This window comes from Halichoerus grypus, chromosome 14, assembly GCF_964656455.1.
Source record: "Halichoerus grypus chromosome 14, mHalGry1.hap1.1, whole genome shotgun sequence".
In the NCBI taxonomy this organism is placed as follows: Eukaryota; Metazoa; Chordata; class Mammalia; order Carnivora; family Phocidae; genus Halichoerus; species Halichoerus grypus.
Genome location: NC_135725.1, coordinates 4,416,583 through 4,437,759, shown reverse-complemented (window position 1 = coordinate 4,437,759; position 21,177 = coordinate 4,416,583). Strand labels below are relative to the sequence as shown.

The following is a 21,177-nucleotide window of genomic DNA, read 5'->3' as shown; positions in this document are numbered from 1 at the left end:
CCCTAAACACCAAATGTTGACACAGTTTTGGAGGAAACAATTTCACTGACGTTGATAGTGAGCACGCATGGTTTCAGGGACTCTTGAGACTTAGATAAACGAGAGATTTTAAGGCCCTGTGACATCACTTCTGCATCCAGGTGGATACTCTCAAGATATTCTTGTGTGTGTGCAAGATGAGACATGTATACAGGTAGTCATTAAACACTAGCAAAAATGTGGGGAATAAAATGGGGGTATAGCTTACTGCCCCTCAGTTGGAAAAAAGATAAATCATGGTTTGTTTGCACAGTGAAATATTATACAATCATTAAAATAAATGAACATCAACAAAGATAAATCCCAAGCTGATTTTTGAGTGAAAAAAAAAAACTAGCAAAGATGATCTTTCAGGGAAAATTTCTAAAAATATAAAATAGTAGAAATGTGCATTGGAATGGTGCATACCAGTTCTCAGGAGAGGGAGGGAGAAATAGGGAGGTGTGGATTTTCTTTGCATCCTAGAATGTTTCATTTTTAAAAAAGTGTTCTAAGTCAAATATGGTAAAATGTTAGCATAAAATGTTGATGTGTACACTGGTATCTATTATATTTCTATTTGTATTTTTTGTATGTTTGCACCATATCAGTATTTAAAATTGTTGAGAAGAACTGTTATTGAACAAAAAAATTAAGTAAAAACATATGTGAACCGAATGAATTTTAAAAACAAAAAGGCCACTCTGTTGCTATTTGAAGAAGATATCTGCATAGAAAATCCAAGATAGTCAGCTTAGAAACTATTATAACTAAGAAGATAGTTCAGTAAAGTGCAAGATAAAAGAAAAATATACATGGTGGACAGAATATTGGCCTTCCAAAGATGTCCAAGGAACCTCTGAACATGTCACCTTCCATGGTGCTGCAGGGACTTTGCAGATGGGATTGAGTTAATGATTTTGAGATGGGAAATGATCCTGGATGATCCAGGTGGGCCCAGTGTAATCTCAGAAGTCTTTATAAGAGGGAGGCAGGAGAGTCAGGGTCACTAGCTGGAGACATAGTGATGGAGGCAGAGGTGGAGCTGAATGCAGGGGAGGTGGGTGCCAGCAGCCAGGGCATGTGTGGCCTCCAGAAGCTGCAAATGCAAGGACAGAGACTCTCAGAGCCTCCAGAAGAACACAGCCCTGCTGTTACCTTGATGTTAGGACTTCTGACCTCCAGAACTGTAAGATAATGAATCTGTGTTGGTTTATGCTACTAAGTCTGTGTTAATTTGTTATAGCAGCAAGAGGAAATTAGTGCGATATGTAGAAATCCAGAAGTTGTCCTATAAGCCTTCTTTAAAACACTTAGATAGAAATAAAACAATTCTCTCATAGTAAGGAGAATTATAGGATGCTAGTTACTAATTATTAATTACTAATACTAAAAATACATGTGAAGGTCCCTACGAAGAAAATGACAAAGCTTTCCTGAATAGGTGAGAATGTCTGAGATAGAGATGTAGACCATGCTTTCTCCATATTGTCAAGAGGGCAGTTTTATACAAATCATCTATAAATGCAGCCTCTCTCCATCCACACCCCAATTTTTAAATCAGTTATCAGGATGATTCTAAATTGAGTCTGGATAAGAAGTAGCCATAAAATTGAGAAACATGCTTCCAAAAGTAACATTTATTATTGTTTTTTTTCTTTCTCTTTTTCTTTTTTTTTTGAGAGAGTGTGCATGCATTGGGGGGAGGGGCAGAGGGAGAGAGAGTACCTTAAGCAGACTCCCCACCCAGTGTGGAGTCCTATGAAGGGCTCGATCTCACGACCCTGAGATCATGAGCTGAAATAAAGAGTCAGATGCCCAACTGACTGAGCCACCCAGGTGTCCCAACATTTGTTATTCTTCATGTCCCAACTTCTCTCAGTTATTGTAATTTAACAAATGTGACACTGCCGTAGAAACAGGCCAAGATCAGTGATGTGGGGAGCGAGGTTAGAAATGAATAGAGGCTGTTTTAGGGGCGCCTGGGCGGCTCAGTTGGTTAAGCAGCTGCCTTCAGCTCAGCTCATGATCCCAGGGTCCTGGGATCGAGCCCCACATCGGGCTCCCTGCTCGGCGGGGAGCCTGCTTCTCCCTCTCCCTCCGCCTGCCTCTCTGCCTACTTGTTCTATCTCTCTGTCAAATAAATAAAAATAAAATCTTTAAAAAAAAAAAAAAAAAGAAATGAATAGAGGCTGTTTTAGATGGGGCAGCCAAGGGATCACCCTCCATGGACACGACTTTTTGGCAGAGACTTGACCCTGGAGAAACAGCAAAGATCTGAGGACTGGGTGTTCTGGTCAACTGGACGATGAGGGACCAACTGGGTGTGTATTAGGAAGGGTAAGGGACCCCCCGCCCTTCCAGTCAGGGTGAGTGTGGGAAGAGTAGAGAAAATTTCAGAAGTATTGATATTGTGGATTTCAGCCATTCCCCATTATACATCTTCCTAATTTCTTCCCAAAGACTGAGTTTTAATCACCCATATAGGGAGGGCACTGTAAGTTTATGAAGTTACCATGTTATCTACCTATGGTTTGAAGTTCCATGTTATCTACCTATCGTTCTGGTCTCTGAGCTTCCAGTAGAGCATGAAGGAGGTAGATTCAAGACCCAGGTTGGGACATGGGTGTCATCCATGGAGATTCTGCCCTGTCCATGCCCAGCTGGACAAGGCTTTCATATGCCATTGCATCTAGACGCTCCAGGGATTGGTGCTGGGGGTATAGGCACATTCTTTCCAGTCCTGATGTTCTCCTCCAGTGATCCTTCATCTTGGGGCTGTTTCTGGCCTGCTCTAAGTTTGTTCTTGGATGAAACTATAGTGTTGTTGTTGTTGTTGTTTTGTCCTCAGCAATTTAAAGCAGATGTTCCTGGCCCTGGCTACACACTTAGAGCTTTTGACAAATGCCATTGCTCAGACCCCTCCTGGGTCTTTGTTGCCGTGGGGGTGCAGGTGGTCTTTTTTATAAGCTCCCAGGTGGCTCCACTGTGAAGACAGAGGTGAGGTCTGCTGGTTTAGATGGGGTAGGATCAAGAAAAGTTAGTAAGAACTCCACGTGGGGACTAGATCACTGTGCTAGATTCTCCTTTGTTTTCTGCAAGTGGAGGAGGGTACGGCTTCACGGGTGAGTGTTCATCTGTTGAGAGTGAAGGTGATCTGGGAAAATTAGACACCTCAGGCTCAGAAGAAATAGTGGAGGCCTTATTCCAGGATCTGAGCTAAGCTGAGGGAGGTTTTCAGTACTCAGGGAAGGATGCTTTCAACAGAGTGGCCCCTCTCCCCACCTGATACTTCCATCAGCCCCACCCCACCCTCCACTTTTACCTGGTTTATCTGCCTGCTCTCACCTTGCTCATAAACATGTCCCTCATCCCTCTTCAGGGGCATATTCTGACCCAGGACTACACTTGTAATGTTGTGCAACCATCCGCAAGCTCTGGTTCCAAACATTTTCAGCCCCCCAAAGGGAGACCCCATGCCCACCAAGAGTCCCTCCCTAATTTCCCCTCCCCCAGCCTCTGGCAACCATTAGTCTGCTTTCTGTTTCTATAGATTGACCAGTTCTGGATATTTCATATAAACAGGTAGAGCCAAGAATGCTTTAATGATTAAATCAATGGTGTAAGGTGCTTGATTCCAGCACACGTGCATTGCTTCAGGCCATGGTAGCTAGGACTACGAAAACATCTAACAGAAATACTGGCGCTGTCTCTGAATTAAGCCTAGTTCTGAGTCTGGTAGATGGTTTCACAGTATCCTCCTGGTGGGGTTAGTACCAAGCTCTTCGTGTCCATGCAGAGGGCAGAGGAGGCAGGAGAACAGGGAACATGGAAAGACAGTCTAACGCTTACCAGTTTGTCAATCAAGGATGTAGGAGAAGCCGTTGACAGGTATGATGAAGAAGAATTCCATGTTTCCATATACATTCGATGTAAAAAAGATGTTCTGGAGAAGAAACAGATCCTGGGTCTGTTTGCAGTAATTGGGCAATAATTACTGGCTGGCTTCTCCTCAGGTCTCCTTGGCTGTACAAAAGGAACGGTCCCCTTAACTTTCTTCTCTGACTTCTAACCTCCCTTCTCTGACTTCTAACCTCCCTTCTCCCTTCTCCCTTTCTAGATAAATGTTTCCATGTTGAAGAGGCTCCTCCTCTGTCTTTCAGGATGTTTAGCCAACTGGTGGAGCTGTCCCAAGTTGATGTATGCAGATGTCCTCAAAGTGGAGGGGGACGGTGGCCGAGCTACTGTCAAGCCCGTCCCGCAAAGGGAGGAGATGAGAGAGTCAGTGACCACCATGTCCTGGCCCCCAGAACCCCCAGGCCTGCCCCTTCTAGATGTTTGCTGGTCAGCTCGGAGACACAGACCCGCATGTTCAGCCTTTACACGAAGCTGTTGCCTGTGTCTGCAGGAAGCTATGGTTTGTCACATGTCTTTGAGGAACTGTCATCAGTGTGGCGATGAGAATTCTAATTCAGCTTAGGCCAAGAAGAGATCGTTGTACTTTTAATGTGCCATTTGCTATTTTACATTACAATTTGTTGACTCTTTTATTTGTCCCACTATGCATTCGTGTTATGCAAACCTTGATGAAGCATTTGAATATTAAGCAACTTGAAAGTGCTTCCTATGAAACCCTCTGATTAAGTTGGGCTCTGGCCAGAGCACAGTGAAATGGTGAGTGTACCGTCATCTGTGACTGAGATCATGTCAAAGTAACCACTTCAAACTCTCAAATCAGATTGGATTTTGTGTTCAAAGACTCAGGGTCTAGGGTGGGAGCTGTAGGAACCAGGTCTTCCCAAGTCAAGTTTGTGCAATTGAGTTCATGAAGAATGTACATCCAGAACATCACCCTACTTGGTTCCAGAGGGTTGTCATCGACATGTCCCTCACATTACAGCTTTGTGTCATCCACGAGAATTCTCTTCCAGAAGTTAATTCAGTGCACTGAGAAAAGGGTTGGCTAGGAGAGAATCAGGGTAGAATCTAATGATGTGGGTAATAATGCTTAGTGCTAATTAATGACCCCTCTCAGACAGCCATCTGGCCACTCTCCCTTGTCAGGAAAAACCATCCCTCCCTCTTAAAATCCACAGCCTCCCATCCCCTCTGCTGCCTCCGGTCACCCAACATCTAGGGGCCATCCCCCAGCCTGTAAAACGTACCTCAAGGGTCCACTAGAAACCCTGTAGTTTTCCATTTAGTGAAGGCCGTAATAACAGATACGTGCCATCTTTCAACTTCATTTTTTTATAAAAGGGTAGGAACCTACCAGAAATCAAGCCAAAAGATTCAGAACATGAATATAATTTATGGTCATTTTCAGATTGCTCTATTATCTTAGTTTTGTCTGAAGTGAGTCCATCTCCTCATGGTTGATTGTCTTATCTGTCTAGCCTTAGGTTTTGTGTGTGTGTTATGGAATTTTAGCATGCATGTTTATCTTAACAGCGTAATCTCCCAGCTCTTGACCTACACCACACATGTACACACACACATGCATCTCACACACACACATCACACTACACACCACAAATACACCACATCACACCCACATCTCATGCACCACATACACACCACACACACATATCAGAGATGCACAGCACACACATACACACACATAAACCACACACATACGTATAGTCCTCACACACACCATACCACGAATACACACACCACATCACCCCCACATACCACACACCACACACATACATACCACACACAAACACACCCCTCTCCTCTGCCATCTGTTTCACTTCCTTTTGTTCCCCATGGCCTATGTCACCAGCGGAGAGTCCCCATCCCTGGTTGGACTGAGCCCCACACTCCAGCCCCCCAGGCTCTGTATTCCAGGTCCTTCCAGGCCCTGCTTGCCCCCAGCTTGGAGCCCTGCACAGCTTTTTCCTGCTCTTGCCCCACGTGCAGCAGGACAGAGCCTTCAGCAGCCCTCAGCCTTGACATCCTTGTTCTCTCCAGCCCAGGGATTAGCTCATTTTTGAGGATGTGTCTGTTTTGCGATGAAGTTTTCCTTCTTGAGGCTTGTACTCGGTGGTGCGGCAGGAGGGAGGATGGCCTTTCTGAGCGTGAATCACATCATGAATCAGTGAGATTAGATGAGATCTAGTGCTTGCAAAGAGAAACACAGTTGATCCTCACTTTGGGGTTCCATATTTTCGAGCTCCCTACTGTCTAAAGTATACCTGTAACCCCAAAATCGGGACTCACTGTGCCATTGTGTGGTCATTCACAGACCTGCCCCGAGCCGTGAAAATTTAGAATTGCCCGATGCACATGTTGCTCGCTGAGGCCCAGCAAGATGACACCTGCCTACCTGTTCCAGCTCATATTGTAAACAAGTGTCCTTTCTGTGGTCTATATAGTCCTAGGTTTTTTGCATTTTTTTTTTTTTTTGCCTTTTGTTGGTGACTTCGCTGTTTTAAATCCTCCCAGTGATGGTGCTGAAGTGCGGTCTGGCGTTCCTAAGCACCAGAACACTGTGATGTGTCTTACGGAGAAAACACGCGTTAGATAAGCTTCCTTCAGGCGTGCGTTAACAGCAGTGCTGGCCGTGAGCTCAATGTCAGTGAATCAGCAATATATATTAATAAATTAATTAAACAGAAACACACGTAAAATGAGGTTATGCCATGATTGATGAAAATACTGGGACCAGAGGCCCAAAGGAACCTAACTCCGTATTTCCCCAGGAGCAGTGGTTTGCTAATTCAGTGTTCTCAGAACATTCTAGAACTTCAGTACCGCCAGTGATGGGAAAGGACTGTATTTACGTGAGAGAACGTGGAAGCCCTCCCCAGAGCAGGTCACAGGAGACGCGCCGGGCAGCCCCTTCTTCCAGCCCGCACTCAGCTTTGTTCTGTGACCGCTCTCCTCTGCAGGCTACTTTCTGAACTTTCTGGAGCCAGTGAACAACATCACCATAGTCCAAGGCCAGACGGCCATTCTGCACTGCAAGGTGGCCGGAAACCCCACCCCCACGGTGCGGTGGCTGAAGAACGACGCCCCCGTGGTGCAGGAGCCCCGGCGCGTCATCATCCGCAAGACGGAGTACGGTTCCCGGCTGCGAATCCAAGATCTGGACACGACGGACACCGGCTACTACCAGTGCGTGGCCACCAACGGCGTGAAGACCATCACCGCCACTGGCGTCCTGTTCGTGCGGCTCGGTGAGTCGGGGCCGCCCGGGCGTGCGGGGAGCACATGGCAACGCTCCCGGCCCCGGAACAGGAGATCAGTGTGTGCTTTGAAAGTGAGCACGCACAAGGCCACAGGAAGGAAACCACTAAAACCATTCCCCGAGGCCTCTCGGGTTGTGCACGAGCTCCCAGCTTAACCTGATCCCCATTTACTAGTCATAAAAGAAAATAGGCACACATGGAGTGGTCTGGAAACCTGGAGTGCAGAAAATAACCCCAGACGCAAAGGTGAGCTTCGAGGCGGAGGGGGACGGTCGCGTGGCAGGAGGTGGCCCCCTGGAGAGGCCGGCCGCGCTGAGGGAGACAGGCAGTTGCTGGGCACAGAGGCCTGGGCCCCGCTGGGACCAAGGGCCGGAGCAGGGCGCGGTGACGGCCCCCCACGCGCGCGCTCGGCACAGGTGGCCACGGGGAGCCACGCGTCCGCTCTCATCCCAGTGGCGAGATGGTCCCCGCGCTGCCCCAGCCCCGCCACACAGGCTCCAGACCGTTCGGGCCCCAGCTGGGAAATAGATCTTGTGAATCAAGGTTAGATGAGGAGAGAGCAAGAAAAATACCTCCAAACGTTTCTGCATAAACAGAGAGCGCGCCCCTTCCACATTTCGTGGTTTTCGCCATCCCTGGCGTATGATCTCAGGCAACAGCAGAGCCTGGCCGGAGGGCGGCTCCCCACAAATGAGCACACTGGGCTGAGGCCGCCTTTACCATCGGGGGCATTGGAAAAAAGTTTGATTCTAAATTGTGAAGTATTAATAACCTGTCTCTTTTTTTCCTTTTTAGGTCCAACACACAGCCCAAATCATAACTTTCAGTAAGTATCTGTTTTCCTCAAACCATTTTCTCATTCCCCGAGGGTTTCCGTTATGGAAGAATCCAGGATTGAAATCCAGCAATGACATGTCTTTGCCGAATTTGCTGGACGTTGACTGGACTTCACACAAGGATGGCAACATGCTTGCTCTCGGCTTGGGACGCCGCGGGAGTTTCCATGGCTTCGCGTCAGGGAGAAATGTCATGAGGGTAGTGGTTGCTAGTTCCTTTCGGTGATCGTGACCTCACAAGGCAGCTGGAAGGGGTCTGGACGCACAGGCCAGGCTGCAGGGGACACCAGGGTCCTGGAAACAGGGAGGCGCTTCTCACCGAAATCCCAGCACCACCCACAACCGCACCACCAGCCGCCAGTCTGACGGGTGTGGCCACGGAGCCTCAGGGTGTCCTCCAGTGTAGGCGGGTGCCACACCCCCCTTCAGAGGTGAGGACACTGAGGCTCCGAGCCTGGCTCGTGCATCTTCATCAAGCCGTGGCTGGGTCCTGGCTGTGAACCCAGGTGTCTTTTCCCCGTTACCTCATCTCTCCATGTACCCGTCCATTTGGGGAGATTCTCCTCTGGACCCTATACGTTCTGTCATCCTATGCCCGAGAACCACTCTCTTTGGGCTTGTGTTTGAGGTTAGCAGGGGCTCCTGGGCTCCCCATTTCTTGTCCAGACAGATCAGAGAGCCATTGCTTCACCTCCAAATGTTGTGAACGGTGACACATGCTACGTGTTGGTGAGCGTTTGCTCTTCTGTGGCCCCCCAGATCTCGTCAGCACTGGCCACTGGGGTGGGTGTGTGGACGGGGGCCCAGAAGCATACACTGGGCACCATTTGCAGAAGGTAGATTCTTGAGAACATCCTGTGCTGAGCGGTATTGTCTAAGCATTTGTCCTTAACAGTCGTTTGTGTGTAGAACGAGGCAGGAAGACATTGTATCAAGACCACAGCTAGGAAGCTTTGGAAAAGGTGTCCATGATTTCAAAAGGTGACCTATTTTATTTTTTCATACTTAGACATCTTACGTATATAAATATTATATAATATAGATGTGCAATATTGGAAAAACAGGTAAATATAATTTATGTGTAGTAGAATGTAATTTATTAAATATGTAAATATCAACTCTATTTGCATATTTAAATTTTATATAAAAACTCAGCAATATTTTTGCATTTGTTTTCTTCTGGTTTTTAATTAAGGATTCAGTCAACACATTCCCGTCTATCATTTGGGCCGTTCTGGTAAAGTGAAACTTTCCGCATCCCATCCCCGAGGCCTGTGCCCTGGGACTGCCTCCACGGTCTGGTGGGAGTGCTGGGGCAGGACCTCTCTCCGAGTCTAACACGTGTGTGTACGTGGAGAGATAGCCCGTCCCACTGCCGTTCACTTTCTTACCCAAAGATTTTATACTTGACAAGTCTGATGAGCGGGGTGTCTGCATATTTTAAATTCCCCTGATTGTCTTTCTCCCCGTCTCTGTGCACAGTGATGAGAATTTCCCTTGTCCCACGTCCTCCCTGGCCACCCTGTGTGTGTCCCGAGATGGGTGTTCGTTTCTCTAGGGGAGATTCGGAAGAATAGACTTGCAGAGGCAAGGGATGCACCTTTTTTAAAAAAAATTTTTATTGTTATGTTAATCACCATACATTACATCATTGGTTTTTGATGTAGTGTTCCATGATTCATTGTTTGTGCATAACACCCAGTGCTCCAGGGAGAACGTGCCTTCTTTAATACCCATCACCAGGCTAAGCCATCCTCCCACCTCCCTCCCCTCTAGAACCCTGTTTGTAGAGTCCATCGTCTCTCATGGTTCGTCTCTCCCTCCGATTTCCCCCCCTTCATTCTTCCCCTCCTGCTATCTTCTTCTTTTTTTTTTTCTTAACATATATTGCATTATTTGTTTCAGAGGTACAGATCTGAGATTCAACAGTCTTGCACAATTCACAGCGCTTACCAGAGCACACACCCTCCCCAATGTCTATCACCCAGCCACCCCATCCCTCCCACCCCACCCCCCACTCCAGCAACCCTCAGTTTGTTTCCTGAGATTAAGAATTTGTCATATCAGTGAGGTCATATGATACATGTCTTTCTCTGATTGACTTATTTCGCTCAGCATAATACCTTCCAACCACGTCGTTGCAAATGGCAAGATCTCATTCCTTTTGATGGCTGCATAATATTCCATTGTGTGTGTGTGTGTGTGTGTGTGTGTGTGTGTGTGTGTGTGTGTGTATATATATACCACATCTTCTTTATCCATTCATCTGTTGATGGACATCTTGGCTCTTTCCACAGTTGGGCTATTGTGGACATTGCTGCTGTAAACATCGGGGTGCACATACCCCTTCGGATCCCTACATTTGTATCTTTGGGGTAAATACCCAGTAGTGCAATTGCTGGGTCGTAGGGTAGCTCTATTTTCAACTTTTTGAGGAACCTCCATACTGTTTTCCAGAAGGGATGCACATTTTTTATAAGCGATCCCGCCCTGGAGGCACACACGGGTTGCTTCCTTGCCACGTGAGGACCCGTTTCTCCTTAACTTCCAAGGTGATTACCAAATATGTTCATGTTTGCCACTCTGAAGAGGAAAGCCCATAGTGGCCACTTTATTCTCCCTGCCCTGCCACCAGGCATGCTTGCTCGCCGATGGACGTTTCTTGACACTCCTCTTTGTCAACTGTCTCTTCATAGTTTTTGCCTACTGCCCTAACATTGTTCCTTACTGATTTTTAGTAATTATTTATCTCTTATGTCTTGATCATACAGAAATTAAAATTTTTCTCTCGTTAATCAATAGTCACCAATAATTGTATGGTTTTTGTGCTGTGTCTTGTGAAAGAACACCCTAATTTCCTTGAAAAATTCTGATGGTATTTTGATTGGAATTATAATGAATTTTAAGGTAAAGTTGGTGAAAATTAACATCTAAATTAAATTGCCTGTCAAGGACCACTTTCTTTGAACTTTTCTTTTTCTCCTCAACATTTTTTTTTTAATTTTATTTATTTATTAGACAGAGAGAGAGAGACAGTGAGTCCAAGAGCGGGAGGGAGGGCAGAGGGAGAGGGAGAAGCAGACTCCCCACTGAGCAGGGAGCTCGATATGGGACTCGATCCCAGGACCCTGGGATCATGACCTGAGCCGAAGGCAGACGCTTAATACAATACTATCACTTTCCCTCTAAGTGCCACCCAGGCGCCCCCTACCTTCTTTTTAATTGCATTTGCTAGGAACCTCTTTTACTCTTCTTGTCTCACTTTTTTTTTTTTTTTCCAACCTTTCTGTGTTGCTTTATGCAGGTGTCTTGTAAATAGCATGTAAGTACATTTTTTTGGAGGTTGGTGAGGAGGGTTTTCCATTCTGGAAGTGCAGGGTGTAGTGTGTGTAGGTTAAGTTCATTTTATTTTTATTTTTTATTTTATTTCTTTTTATTACCTTACGTTAGTCACCATACAGTACATCATTAGTTTTTGATGTAGTGATCCACGATTCATTGTTTGCGTATAACACCCAGTGCTCATTTTAACAAATGTACAAGATTCATTCTGAGTCAACCCCTCTTTAATCGGCCTTGTGCCTACTAAGTGAAGGTTAGTTGTTTCAACTGGTGCAGACCGTCTTGCGGGAACATCTGTCCCTGTCTCCCTGTCCCTGGGGGCGTGAGTCCTCCGGTGGCCACGATCTGGGAGTGGAATTGTAGATGTACACCTCCCACACCTCCAGGTACGGCCAGGCGCCTAAGGAACCTCCCAAGTGGCTAAGGAACTCCTGGTCCGTCCAACAAAGCACGAGTTCTTATTTCCCCACGTCTTCCAGCACGGATTACCAGAACTTAACATTTTGCCCGTGTTTTGGGTGTCAAATAGTAATGTAGAGTAATTTTACATTAAATCTCACTTCTCTAGTAAATAGAGAAGTTGAACATGTTTTGTTGGCTTAATAGCCACTGAATTGCCCGTCCATATGCAGTCTGTCTCTTTATTTGCAGATTCCGCGTTTGCACGTTTTCTTACTCGCTAAAATTTCCTTGTAACTCCGAATCAGTCCTCAGGCTGTTTTTGCTGTCACTCGTGGACATGTGCAGAGCAGTGAAACATGGTTGTTGCTCACGCACACGTTACAGCTGAGGTCTGTGTTCTTGTCTTAGCTACCCCACGGCAAACACTGTGTTTTCGCAGCCTGTTCGCATTTTGTGCTTTCCGTGGGTGATTTCGCTGTGTAGGACGGCCCTGAGCACAGCGCTGAAGTGCTCTCTAGAGTTCCTGAGCACCAGAAAGCTGGGATGGGCCCCATGGAGAAAACTCATGTGTTAGATCAGCTTCCTTCAGGCGTGAGTTAAGGTGCTGTGGGCCCTCAGCTTGACGTTAATGAATCACCGACACACATAAAACAAGGTTATGTATTGATTGGATACTAAAAATGTTATGACCCCAGACTTTAGAAAACCATCTCTGTATTTCCAGTAGGAGCCATGGTTCAGTATTTTCTTATTCAGTGTTTGCGACACCCTTATAGAAAATAATTACTGCAAATAACCAGAATAGATTGTACTTTACCCATTTTTCATTAGGTTATTTGTCTTTTTCTTATTGATTTGCAAGAGTTTTAAACTATATTCTAGATATAACTTTTACATAGCTTTTACTCCATCTGGAATGATTTTTATGCTGGTATAAGCTGGGCCTCTACTGTAATATTTTTCTATATCAATGGCCTAGTCTTTGGCACCATCTAATGAACAGCCCCATCTGTATTCATTAAATTTAATGTCACCTCTGTCATATGTGAAATTTCTGTACATGTGGATCTGCTTCTGAGCTCCATTTTGTTCCAGTAGCTTCTGTACTTGGAATAATATCACAGTATTCGGACAGTATAGCTTTGCAATATATCTTGATATATGTAGAGAAATTTTTTCACTCTGCTGCTGTGGACTGAATTATGTCTCCCCCCATCCCCCCCAAATCACACATTGAAGCCTTAACCCCCTGAGCCATGTACAGTATTAGAGGTACGGCCTCTAAGGAGGAAATTACAGTTAAATGAAGTCATAAAGGTGGGACCCTGATCCTATAAGGACCCATGTCCTCACAAGAAGAGGAAGACCTATCAGAGCTCTTTCTGTCTACCGTGTGAGGACACAGCAAGAAGGTGGCCGTCTATAAGCCACGAGCTGAAGAACCTGGCACTTTGATACTGAACTTCTCAGCCTCCAGAACTATGAAAAGTCAGGTTGACCCATCTGGGCTATTTGTTACGGCAGCCTGGACTGACTCATACATCCCCGTTATCACCCTACCATTTCTTTTAGATTTCTTTGCCATTGTCTTTTACTCTTCCATCTGGATTTTTGTCAGTTTGTATTTTTATTGGAATTGCATAGTAGAAGTCTGATTTTTGCAGTTACTTTTTCAGATACTAAGGTGATTCTGTGTTTTTTCTCCTTTGAACATATTAATATTATGCTACGAAATAGAGCTCCTAGCGCTGAGTCACTTTACAGTTCCGGCCTGAGATCCACTCGATCAGGGTGAGTTATTCTTTCAATGGGCTGCTGAATCGATCTGCTGCTTTGTGCTGGAAGACGACCTTCTATAATCAGGTTATCTTGTAGTCTGATGCGCCCACGCGTGATTGTGATTGTCTTTCAGTAGACTAACCTCCACCTCCTTGGGACATCTCTGGAAATTAACCAAAACCAAGACAGAAAGAGGGGAGATCAGTGGGCTTGAGACAAATTTGTCCACAAGTTCTCCATTTTTGTCACTGGAGTGTCCCTAGCTCGTCCCATCTGTGACTCCTCTCTTGGGCCATTCCTTAGGCTCTTCCCTGGTTGGACCAGCAGTGGGCCTGTGCCTGCAAACAGAGAGCTGAACAGCGAGTACTAGTGGGGCCTCGGTTGATCCCCGAGTGCAGCGGGGAACAGCTGCGGTGACCCCCCTCCAGGCTCACTGCCCTGGCGGCTGCCCTCACACAGCCACACTGGAGACCCCAGCAGAGCTCCGGACCCCGGTTCGCATGTGTCGAGCGAGGTGAAGGGATTTACCACCGTTAAAACCCTGCTTTTCCTTTCATGCTTTTGAAGCGCAGGTGAGGAGGGTGTGCAGATGGGAACAAAGGCTTTGAGACCAGGCTGGGACTGGACAGGCACGGGTTCAAAGGCGGCATTATCGCGGCTTACGCAGGTAGCAGCTTGGATAGCACGCGGGGATTAATGGGAGGCGACGTGTCTCATGTTTCATTTATGGGTTCCATTTTTATCTGCTCTTTTAAAAACTGGTTCGTGTTCACGATGACAGGCCCGTACGTACACCGCAGGGTAGCCTGGTGGCATGGGCATGCAGTGGCCGGGGCGGGGCAGGGGTGGCCCCTGAAACCTGCCCTGGTTCCTGCATTGCTGTCCTGGGCCAACGTCATGGCCACACGTGTGCACAAAGGGAGACGTGTTGTTCTTTTGGACAATTACAAGTTCTGTTAGTGATCGACCTCTGGGAAATCGTCTTCCCTGGAGCCATGTCCTGAGCCCTTTTCTTACTTCACAAAGTGCAGGTGACTCCAAGGCTTTGGCCGCTCACCACCCATATTCTCATTGCCCTGGAAGCCCCGTTCCCGGTCTGACTATCTCCCCATCTCTAGGGGCATCTCTGGGCGGATGACTCAGAGGCACCCCACAGTTGGCGTGTCTAAACAGAACTCGGCTATCTGCTCCCTCCTATTGGGGAACTGTCATAACCGAGTTCAAACTTTATCCTAATTATAGGAAAATAGCACTATAAAAAAAAAAAAACCACACTGAAACTGCCAACAAGCCAGTGATTAAAAATGACTTCAGGAGAAATCAAGCTGCCTTGCCGTTGGTAAGTAAACTCGCTCAGGCAAAAGGCTGACACTGAGCATTTGATGTTAAAGCCATTAAACCACCAACCTAATCAAACTGAGCTGGAAGGAGGAGAGAAGCCAGTCTGATTTTTTTTTTCTCCGTGACTTCTTATTATGATAGGTTCGATTTCTTGGAAAATGTAACTCCTTAAATCCCATAGTGCCAAACTTGAATAAAAGATAAAAACTTAATCCATTTTAAGATTATGTGATGCAGGCAATTAAGTGACAAAGAGACCATCGTGGGTAAAGTCAGAGAACACACACACCCTCCTTAATTCAGACCACATAGCGACCCAGACAGAAGTGTTTGCGCTTTAGCAGTAATGATGGTATTAGTACTGGACGTGTAGTAACACAGTAAATGCCTCCACTTGGTCTTTTTGTTTTCACTTGAGCCCGTGCATGAGCTGTTATGCCCTAGTATGTACGGATGAGAGCTTTTCACGCACCGACCTCCAAAATCACACAAGGAAATACCAACCTTCCAGGGTTTGCCTGGGAGGGACCAACCCCTGAACAGAGTAGAGGAGAATTACACTTATTCCCAGTGAACTGGTAACACCCAAGCCGCCGTTTCTCTGCCCTGGCCACCTCATGTGATCTTGGCCTTGGAGATGGTCTCTGAGAGGTTCTGCTGATTGGGTTTTTATGACCTGAATGTTGGTGTTGGGAGTGTTCAGTTTGACCCAGTCGAAACTTTGACCACATCTAATACGACATCAGCATAACTGGATGCTAGGACTATTTCTTCTTGGAATTAGAAATATAAAGCATGTTGTCTTATTTTTAAGGAAAGCATTCATTCATTTAACAAATTTGTATTAAGGGCCGACTTATGTGCTGGGCCCTGTTCAAGGTGTTGTGAATACAACAATGAATGAAGCAGACGGACACTAAAAGTTCCTGCCATGGGGTGCTTACATCCTCTTGGGAGACTCTTGTGTCTGGCTTCTTTCATGAAATGTAATATCTGAAAGATTCTTCCTGTGGTTTATTCCTCTTTATTGATGGTAAGTATTCTGATATATGAAGATACTACAATATCTTTATTCACCTGTTGATAGACATCTGGGTTTCCAGTTTGGGGCAGTTACAAATAAGGCTGCTTTGAACGTTTGTGTTCAAGTATTTTTGGGAGCATGTTTTCATTTCTCCGGACTACATCCTGGCTGTGGGATTACTGGGTCAGATGGTCAGTATGTACATGAACCATAAGAAATGTCCAAACTCTTCCCCAGAGTGGTCTTTCCATTTCCTGCTGCCACCAGCAGCGTGTGAGAGTCCCAGCTGTCCCACATCCCCACCAACTTGTGGTGTCACCTGATACTAGGCTTTCAGCATCTTGTGTTGTGATGATTCGTGGTGGTTTAATCTATATTTTCTCATCACCAAAAGTGGGACTGTCTTTTCAGGCCGCACTTTTCTGATGTATCTCTTAGGCTTTTGTCCAGTTTTACTGTGGTGTTTTTCTTCCTCTTGAGTTACAGGGGTTCTTTATATATTCTGTATACAATTCCTTTGTCAATGAAAAGATTACATAAAATGTTTTCTCCCAGTCTGTGGTTTGCCTTTTTAGTTTCCTAATGCTGTCTTTTGATGAGCGGGAAAATTAAAAAAAATTTTTTTTAAATCTGTTTATTTATTTGAGAGAGAGAAAGCACGAGCAGGAGGGGCAGAGGGAGAGAGAATTGGAAGCAGACTCAGCGCTGAGCAGGGAGCCCGACATGGGGCTCGATCCCATGACCCTGAGATCAGACCTGAGCTGAAACCGAGAGCTGGCTGCTTAACCCATTGCGCCACCTAAGCGCCCCAGGAAACTTTAATTTTGATAACTCTAATTTATCATTTTTTTTCTCTTATGCATTGTGTCTGAGAAATCTTTGCCTTTGCTTACCTTGATACAATAAAATATTCTCTGGTGTTTTCTTCTATTAGTGCTATAGTTTTAGCTTTTATGGTTAGGTCTCCGATCCATCTCAAAAGCATTTTTTGTGTACAGTAGGAGTTAAGAGTTTAAGTTTATTTTTTCCATATGAATATCTAGTTTGGGGCGCCTGGGTGACTCAGTCAGTTAAGCATCTGCCTTCGGCTCAGGTCATGATCTCAGGGTGCTGGGATCGAGTCCCACATCAGGCTCCCTGCTCATGGGGGAGTCTGCTTATCCCTCTGTACTCTCCCTTTCTCTCTCTCTATCTCAAAGAAATAAATAAAATCTTTAAAACAAAACAAAAACAAAAAAACCCTGAATATCCAGTTCTTCCAGCACCGTTTTTAAAATGATTGTCTGGTCCTCCTTAAATGCCTTAGTGCCTTCATTGAAAATCAGTTGACCATAGGTTAGGGTCTATTTTGAGATTCTCTGTCATATTCTATTGATCTGTCCTTATATCCCAATATCACATTGTCTTCAAAGTTGTAACATTGTGGTAAATCTTACAATCGGATAGTTCAAATTCACCCTCATTCTTCCTCTCTTTCATGATGTGGCTATTCTATTTTGCATTTACATGTAAGTTCTAGAATCAGTTTGTCAATTTCTACAAAAGTCTGAACTGGGATGTTTTTAACTTTCCATTTCGAAATAACTCCAATTGTACAGAAAAGTTACAAGAAGAGTAATTATAAGTAATCCCGTATCTCTTTACCCAGGCTTGCCAACTATGATTTTGTCATATTTGATTTATCATTTTCCCGTACATATTTGTAATTATTCCTTTTCCTGAGCCACTTGAGAATTCGTTGCATTCATTATGCCCCTTTTCCCTTTATACTTCAGTGTGTATTGATCTTAGGATCAATCTATTTCCTTACAGAACAACAGCTTCAAATTCAGGGTGTTATGTGAGAATTGCCATTCATTTTCCAGTTTCTTTAAATGTCCCAGTAATGCTGTGTAGACCCCCTCCCTGGGACAGAATCCTCCCCTTGTTGGCTGTAGTGTTCTTTAATCTGGAACAGGTCCTCAGCCTTTCATGACATTGAAATTTTGATAAATGCAAAGCAGTTATGGCACAGAATGTCTCTGAATTTGAATTTGGCTGATGTTTACAATGTTCATGATTAGACGCTGCATATGCATTTTTTACTTTAAAGTATATAAGTGATGTTTCCTTTTCAGGGTCACACATCTGGAGGTACGTGATGTCAGTCTGCCCCTTATTGGTGCTATTAATTTTGCTCACTTGGTTATTTTCTCATTATATAGTTTTGTTTTTTTTCATAATTTAAAGTAATTTGTGAGGAAATCCTGCTAGGATTTTGATAGGTGATATTGTACTTTGGAGAACTGACTTCTTAAAACCATTGAATGGTCCACCCGATGAATATGGTATATTTTTCTATTTATGTAGGTTCTCTTTTCTTTCTTTCTAGCAGTGTTTTGAGATTTTAAGTGTGGAGGTCTTGTACATATTTTATTAGTTTTTTCCAAAGTATTTCAGCCATTTTTAAGTGTGTAACTCAGTGGTATTAAGTACATTCTCGTTGTTGTGCAACCATCACCACATGCTCTCCAGAACTTTTTCATCTTTCCAAACTGAAACTCTATCTGTTGAACAATGGCTCCCCATTTTCCCTTCACCCCGATTCTTAGCAACCATTATTCTACTTTCTGTCTCTATAAATTTGACTACTCTTGTGTGCTTTTAACGTTATTGTAAATGACTCTTTTTTAAAAGATTTATTTATTTATTTGAGAGAGAGAGAATGCGAGCAGTGGGGAGAAGCAGTGGGAGAGGGAGACAATCCCAAGCAGACTCTGCACTGAGCATGGAGTCCTACGTAGGGCTTGATCCCATGACCATGAGATCACAACCTGAGCCGAAACCAAGAGTCAGATGCTCAACTAACTGAGCCACCAAGACACCCCTGGAAATGATACTTTTTTAAAAATTTCATTTGCTAATTGTTACATAGAGAAATACGGTTGATTGTATTGACCTTATCCTGTGGCCTTACTAAATCTGTATCAGTTTTAGTAGTTTAAAAATATATTCCTTAGGATTTTCTCTGTAAATTATGACATCAGGTGTGAGTAGAAACAGTCTTATTTCTTCCTTTCCAGTGTATAAGCCATTTATCTATGTACCATTTAGCTATCTCTCCATTGATCAATTGATCACTCTGTCTCCTGATCATAATGGTTAAGACTTCCATGGCAATGTCAGCTAGAGTTGGTAAGAGCATACAGGTTTGTCTTTTTCAATGTCTATGGGGAAGATGTTCCTTATTTCACCATTAAGTAACATGTTCCTTGTAGGCTTCTGATAGACACCCTTTTTTAGAGTAAGAAAGTGATTTTTTGTTTGTTGAGAGTTTTGGTAATGAATGAGTGTTAACTTTTGTCAACTGCTTTTTCCTTACCAACTGAGATTATTATTACATGGTTTCCCTCTTTGTTTCTGTGTTTTCAGTGGCTGGTTTTTAAATGTTGAAATAACGTTGTATTCTTGGTTAGCCCAGTTGGTTCATTACCCATTTCTCTACTGTCTTTTTATTTTGTTGGGTCCAGTCTGTCCTTGTTTTGTGAAGTATGTTGCCCATTTGGTCAGGGGCATTTTGGTCTGTAATGTCCTTGGACATCCTTGTGAGTCCTCTGTATCATTTGAGCTTATAAAGTGAATTAGAAAGTATCTCTTATTCCTTTATATTCTGAAAGAGTTTGTGTAAAATTACTGTTTCTTCCTTAAATGTTGGACAGAATTCACCAGTTTCTATTTATTTGGGACTGGGCTTTTAATCATGGGAAGGGTTTTTTTTTTTTTTTTTTTTTTTACAACTTCAAATTCCTAAAGACATTTAGGGCTATTCTGAGTTTTTATTTCTATTTCCACTAATTTTAGTGTATTGTGTTTTTCAAGGAATTTGCCCTATTTTTCTAAGTTATTGGATCTGTGCTCATATATTTGTGCATAATGTTTCCTATTATCTTTTAACATCCATAGGGTTTTTGGCGATGTCCCCTTTTGCATTCCTGATATTGATAATGTGTGTTTTCTCTTTTTCTTTTCTCTTTTTCTTTTTTAGTTTTTCTAGATATAAGCAATTTTGTTCCTTTTTTTTTTTTTTTTTAAGAACTAACTTTGGCTTTATTGATTTTTCTCTTCCTTTTATATTGATTCATGTTCTCATCATTAGTATTTTCTAATTACTTCAGGTTTAATTTGACATTCTTTTTCCAGCTTTTTACAATATAAAACCTTATCTAATTTAAGCATTTAAAGCTATAAATTTCTCTTTAATTACTGTTTTAGCTGCATTCCACAATTTTTGGTATCCTGTTTTCACTTTTCTTATTTTATTTGAATTCCATTTAAACTACCAATTTTCCTTGCATTTTCTTTTTTGAACCCAAAGGTTATTTAGAAGTGGACTATTTAATTTTCAAATATTTGCAGAGCTTCTAAAGATCTTTTTTGTTCTTGACTTTTAGTTTAACTCAATGTGATCTGAGATTTATGGTTTTGGTTCTATTAAATTCATTGTGAGTTACTTTGTGGCAAGAATCTGGTCTGTCTGGGTGAATGTGCCCTGTGCACTGAAGCACGGATGCTGTCTCGCTGGGTATATTGTTTACAAATGTCCATTATGTCAAGGGCAGTGATCAGTGTTTCCACTGTTGTTTCTTCACAAATTTTTTATCTAGTTCGAGGAACTGCTGAGAGACAGGTGTTAACATTTCCAGCTGTAATTGTGGATTTTTCTGTTTTGTCCTCTAGTCCTGTCAACTCTTGTTCATGTATTTTGATGTTCTGATATTAGATATATTAATATTTATATCTTTTTTTATCCTGCTTATTGTTCACTGACATTGCTTGATTAGTTTGTAACTGTCTTTTAATCAACTCTGGAAAAATGTTGGTGATTATTTCTTCAAATCTTTTTCCCGGCTCCTTGGGTGTCTCTTCTCCTGAAATTTGATGTCACATCAGTTAGGCTCCCCCTTGTACTCGCCCACAGCTCACTGAAGCTCTGTTTATTTTTGGAAATCTTTTAATCTCTTTTTCAGTTTGGAAATATTCTTTTGACTTGTCATGCTTACCATTTTTTTCCTCTTCTGTCTAATCTGTTCATACCATCCAGAGAAGGGTTTATTGGGGATTGTATGTTTTAGTTCTTCCATTTGATTCTTTTACAGTTTTCATGTCTCCTGAAATTACCTGTATCTTCATTACACTTTCTTCCATGCATTTTTTTTTTTACCACAGTTAGAGCTCCTGAAAGCCCTGGTCTGCTAAGTCT

General features: G+C 43.7%; 1 protein-coding gene across 2 annotated transcripts in view; it reads left to right on the top strand.

Annotated features, from left to right (window-relative positions):
• The window catches only part of ROR2 (receptor tyrosine kinase like orphan receptor 2), a 193,146-nt gene that overhangs the window by 155,909 nt on the left and 16,060 nt on the right, over nt 1–21,177 (top strand). For both annotated transcript variants that reach the window (XR_004917448.2, XM_036092659.2), the window contains exons 3-4: nt 6,915–7,202; nt 8,010–8,040. Coding sequence is in view for 1 of the 2 variants with exons in the window: in XM_036092659.2 (XP_035948552.1) it covers nt 6,915–7,202; nt 8,010–8,040 (319 nt within the window). In the remaining variant the exon portion in view is untranslated. The remainder of the gene's footprint in view (nt 1–6,914; nt 7,203–8,009; nt 8,041–21,177) is intronic.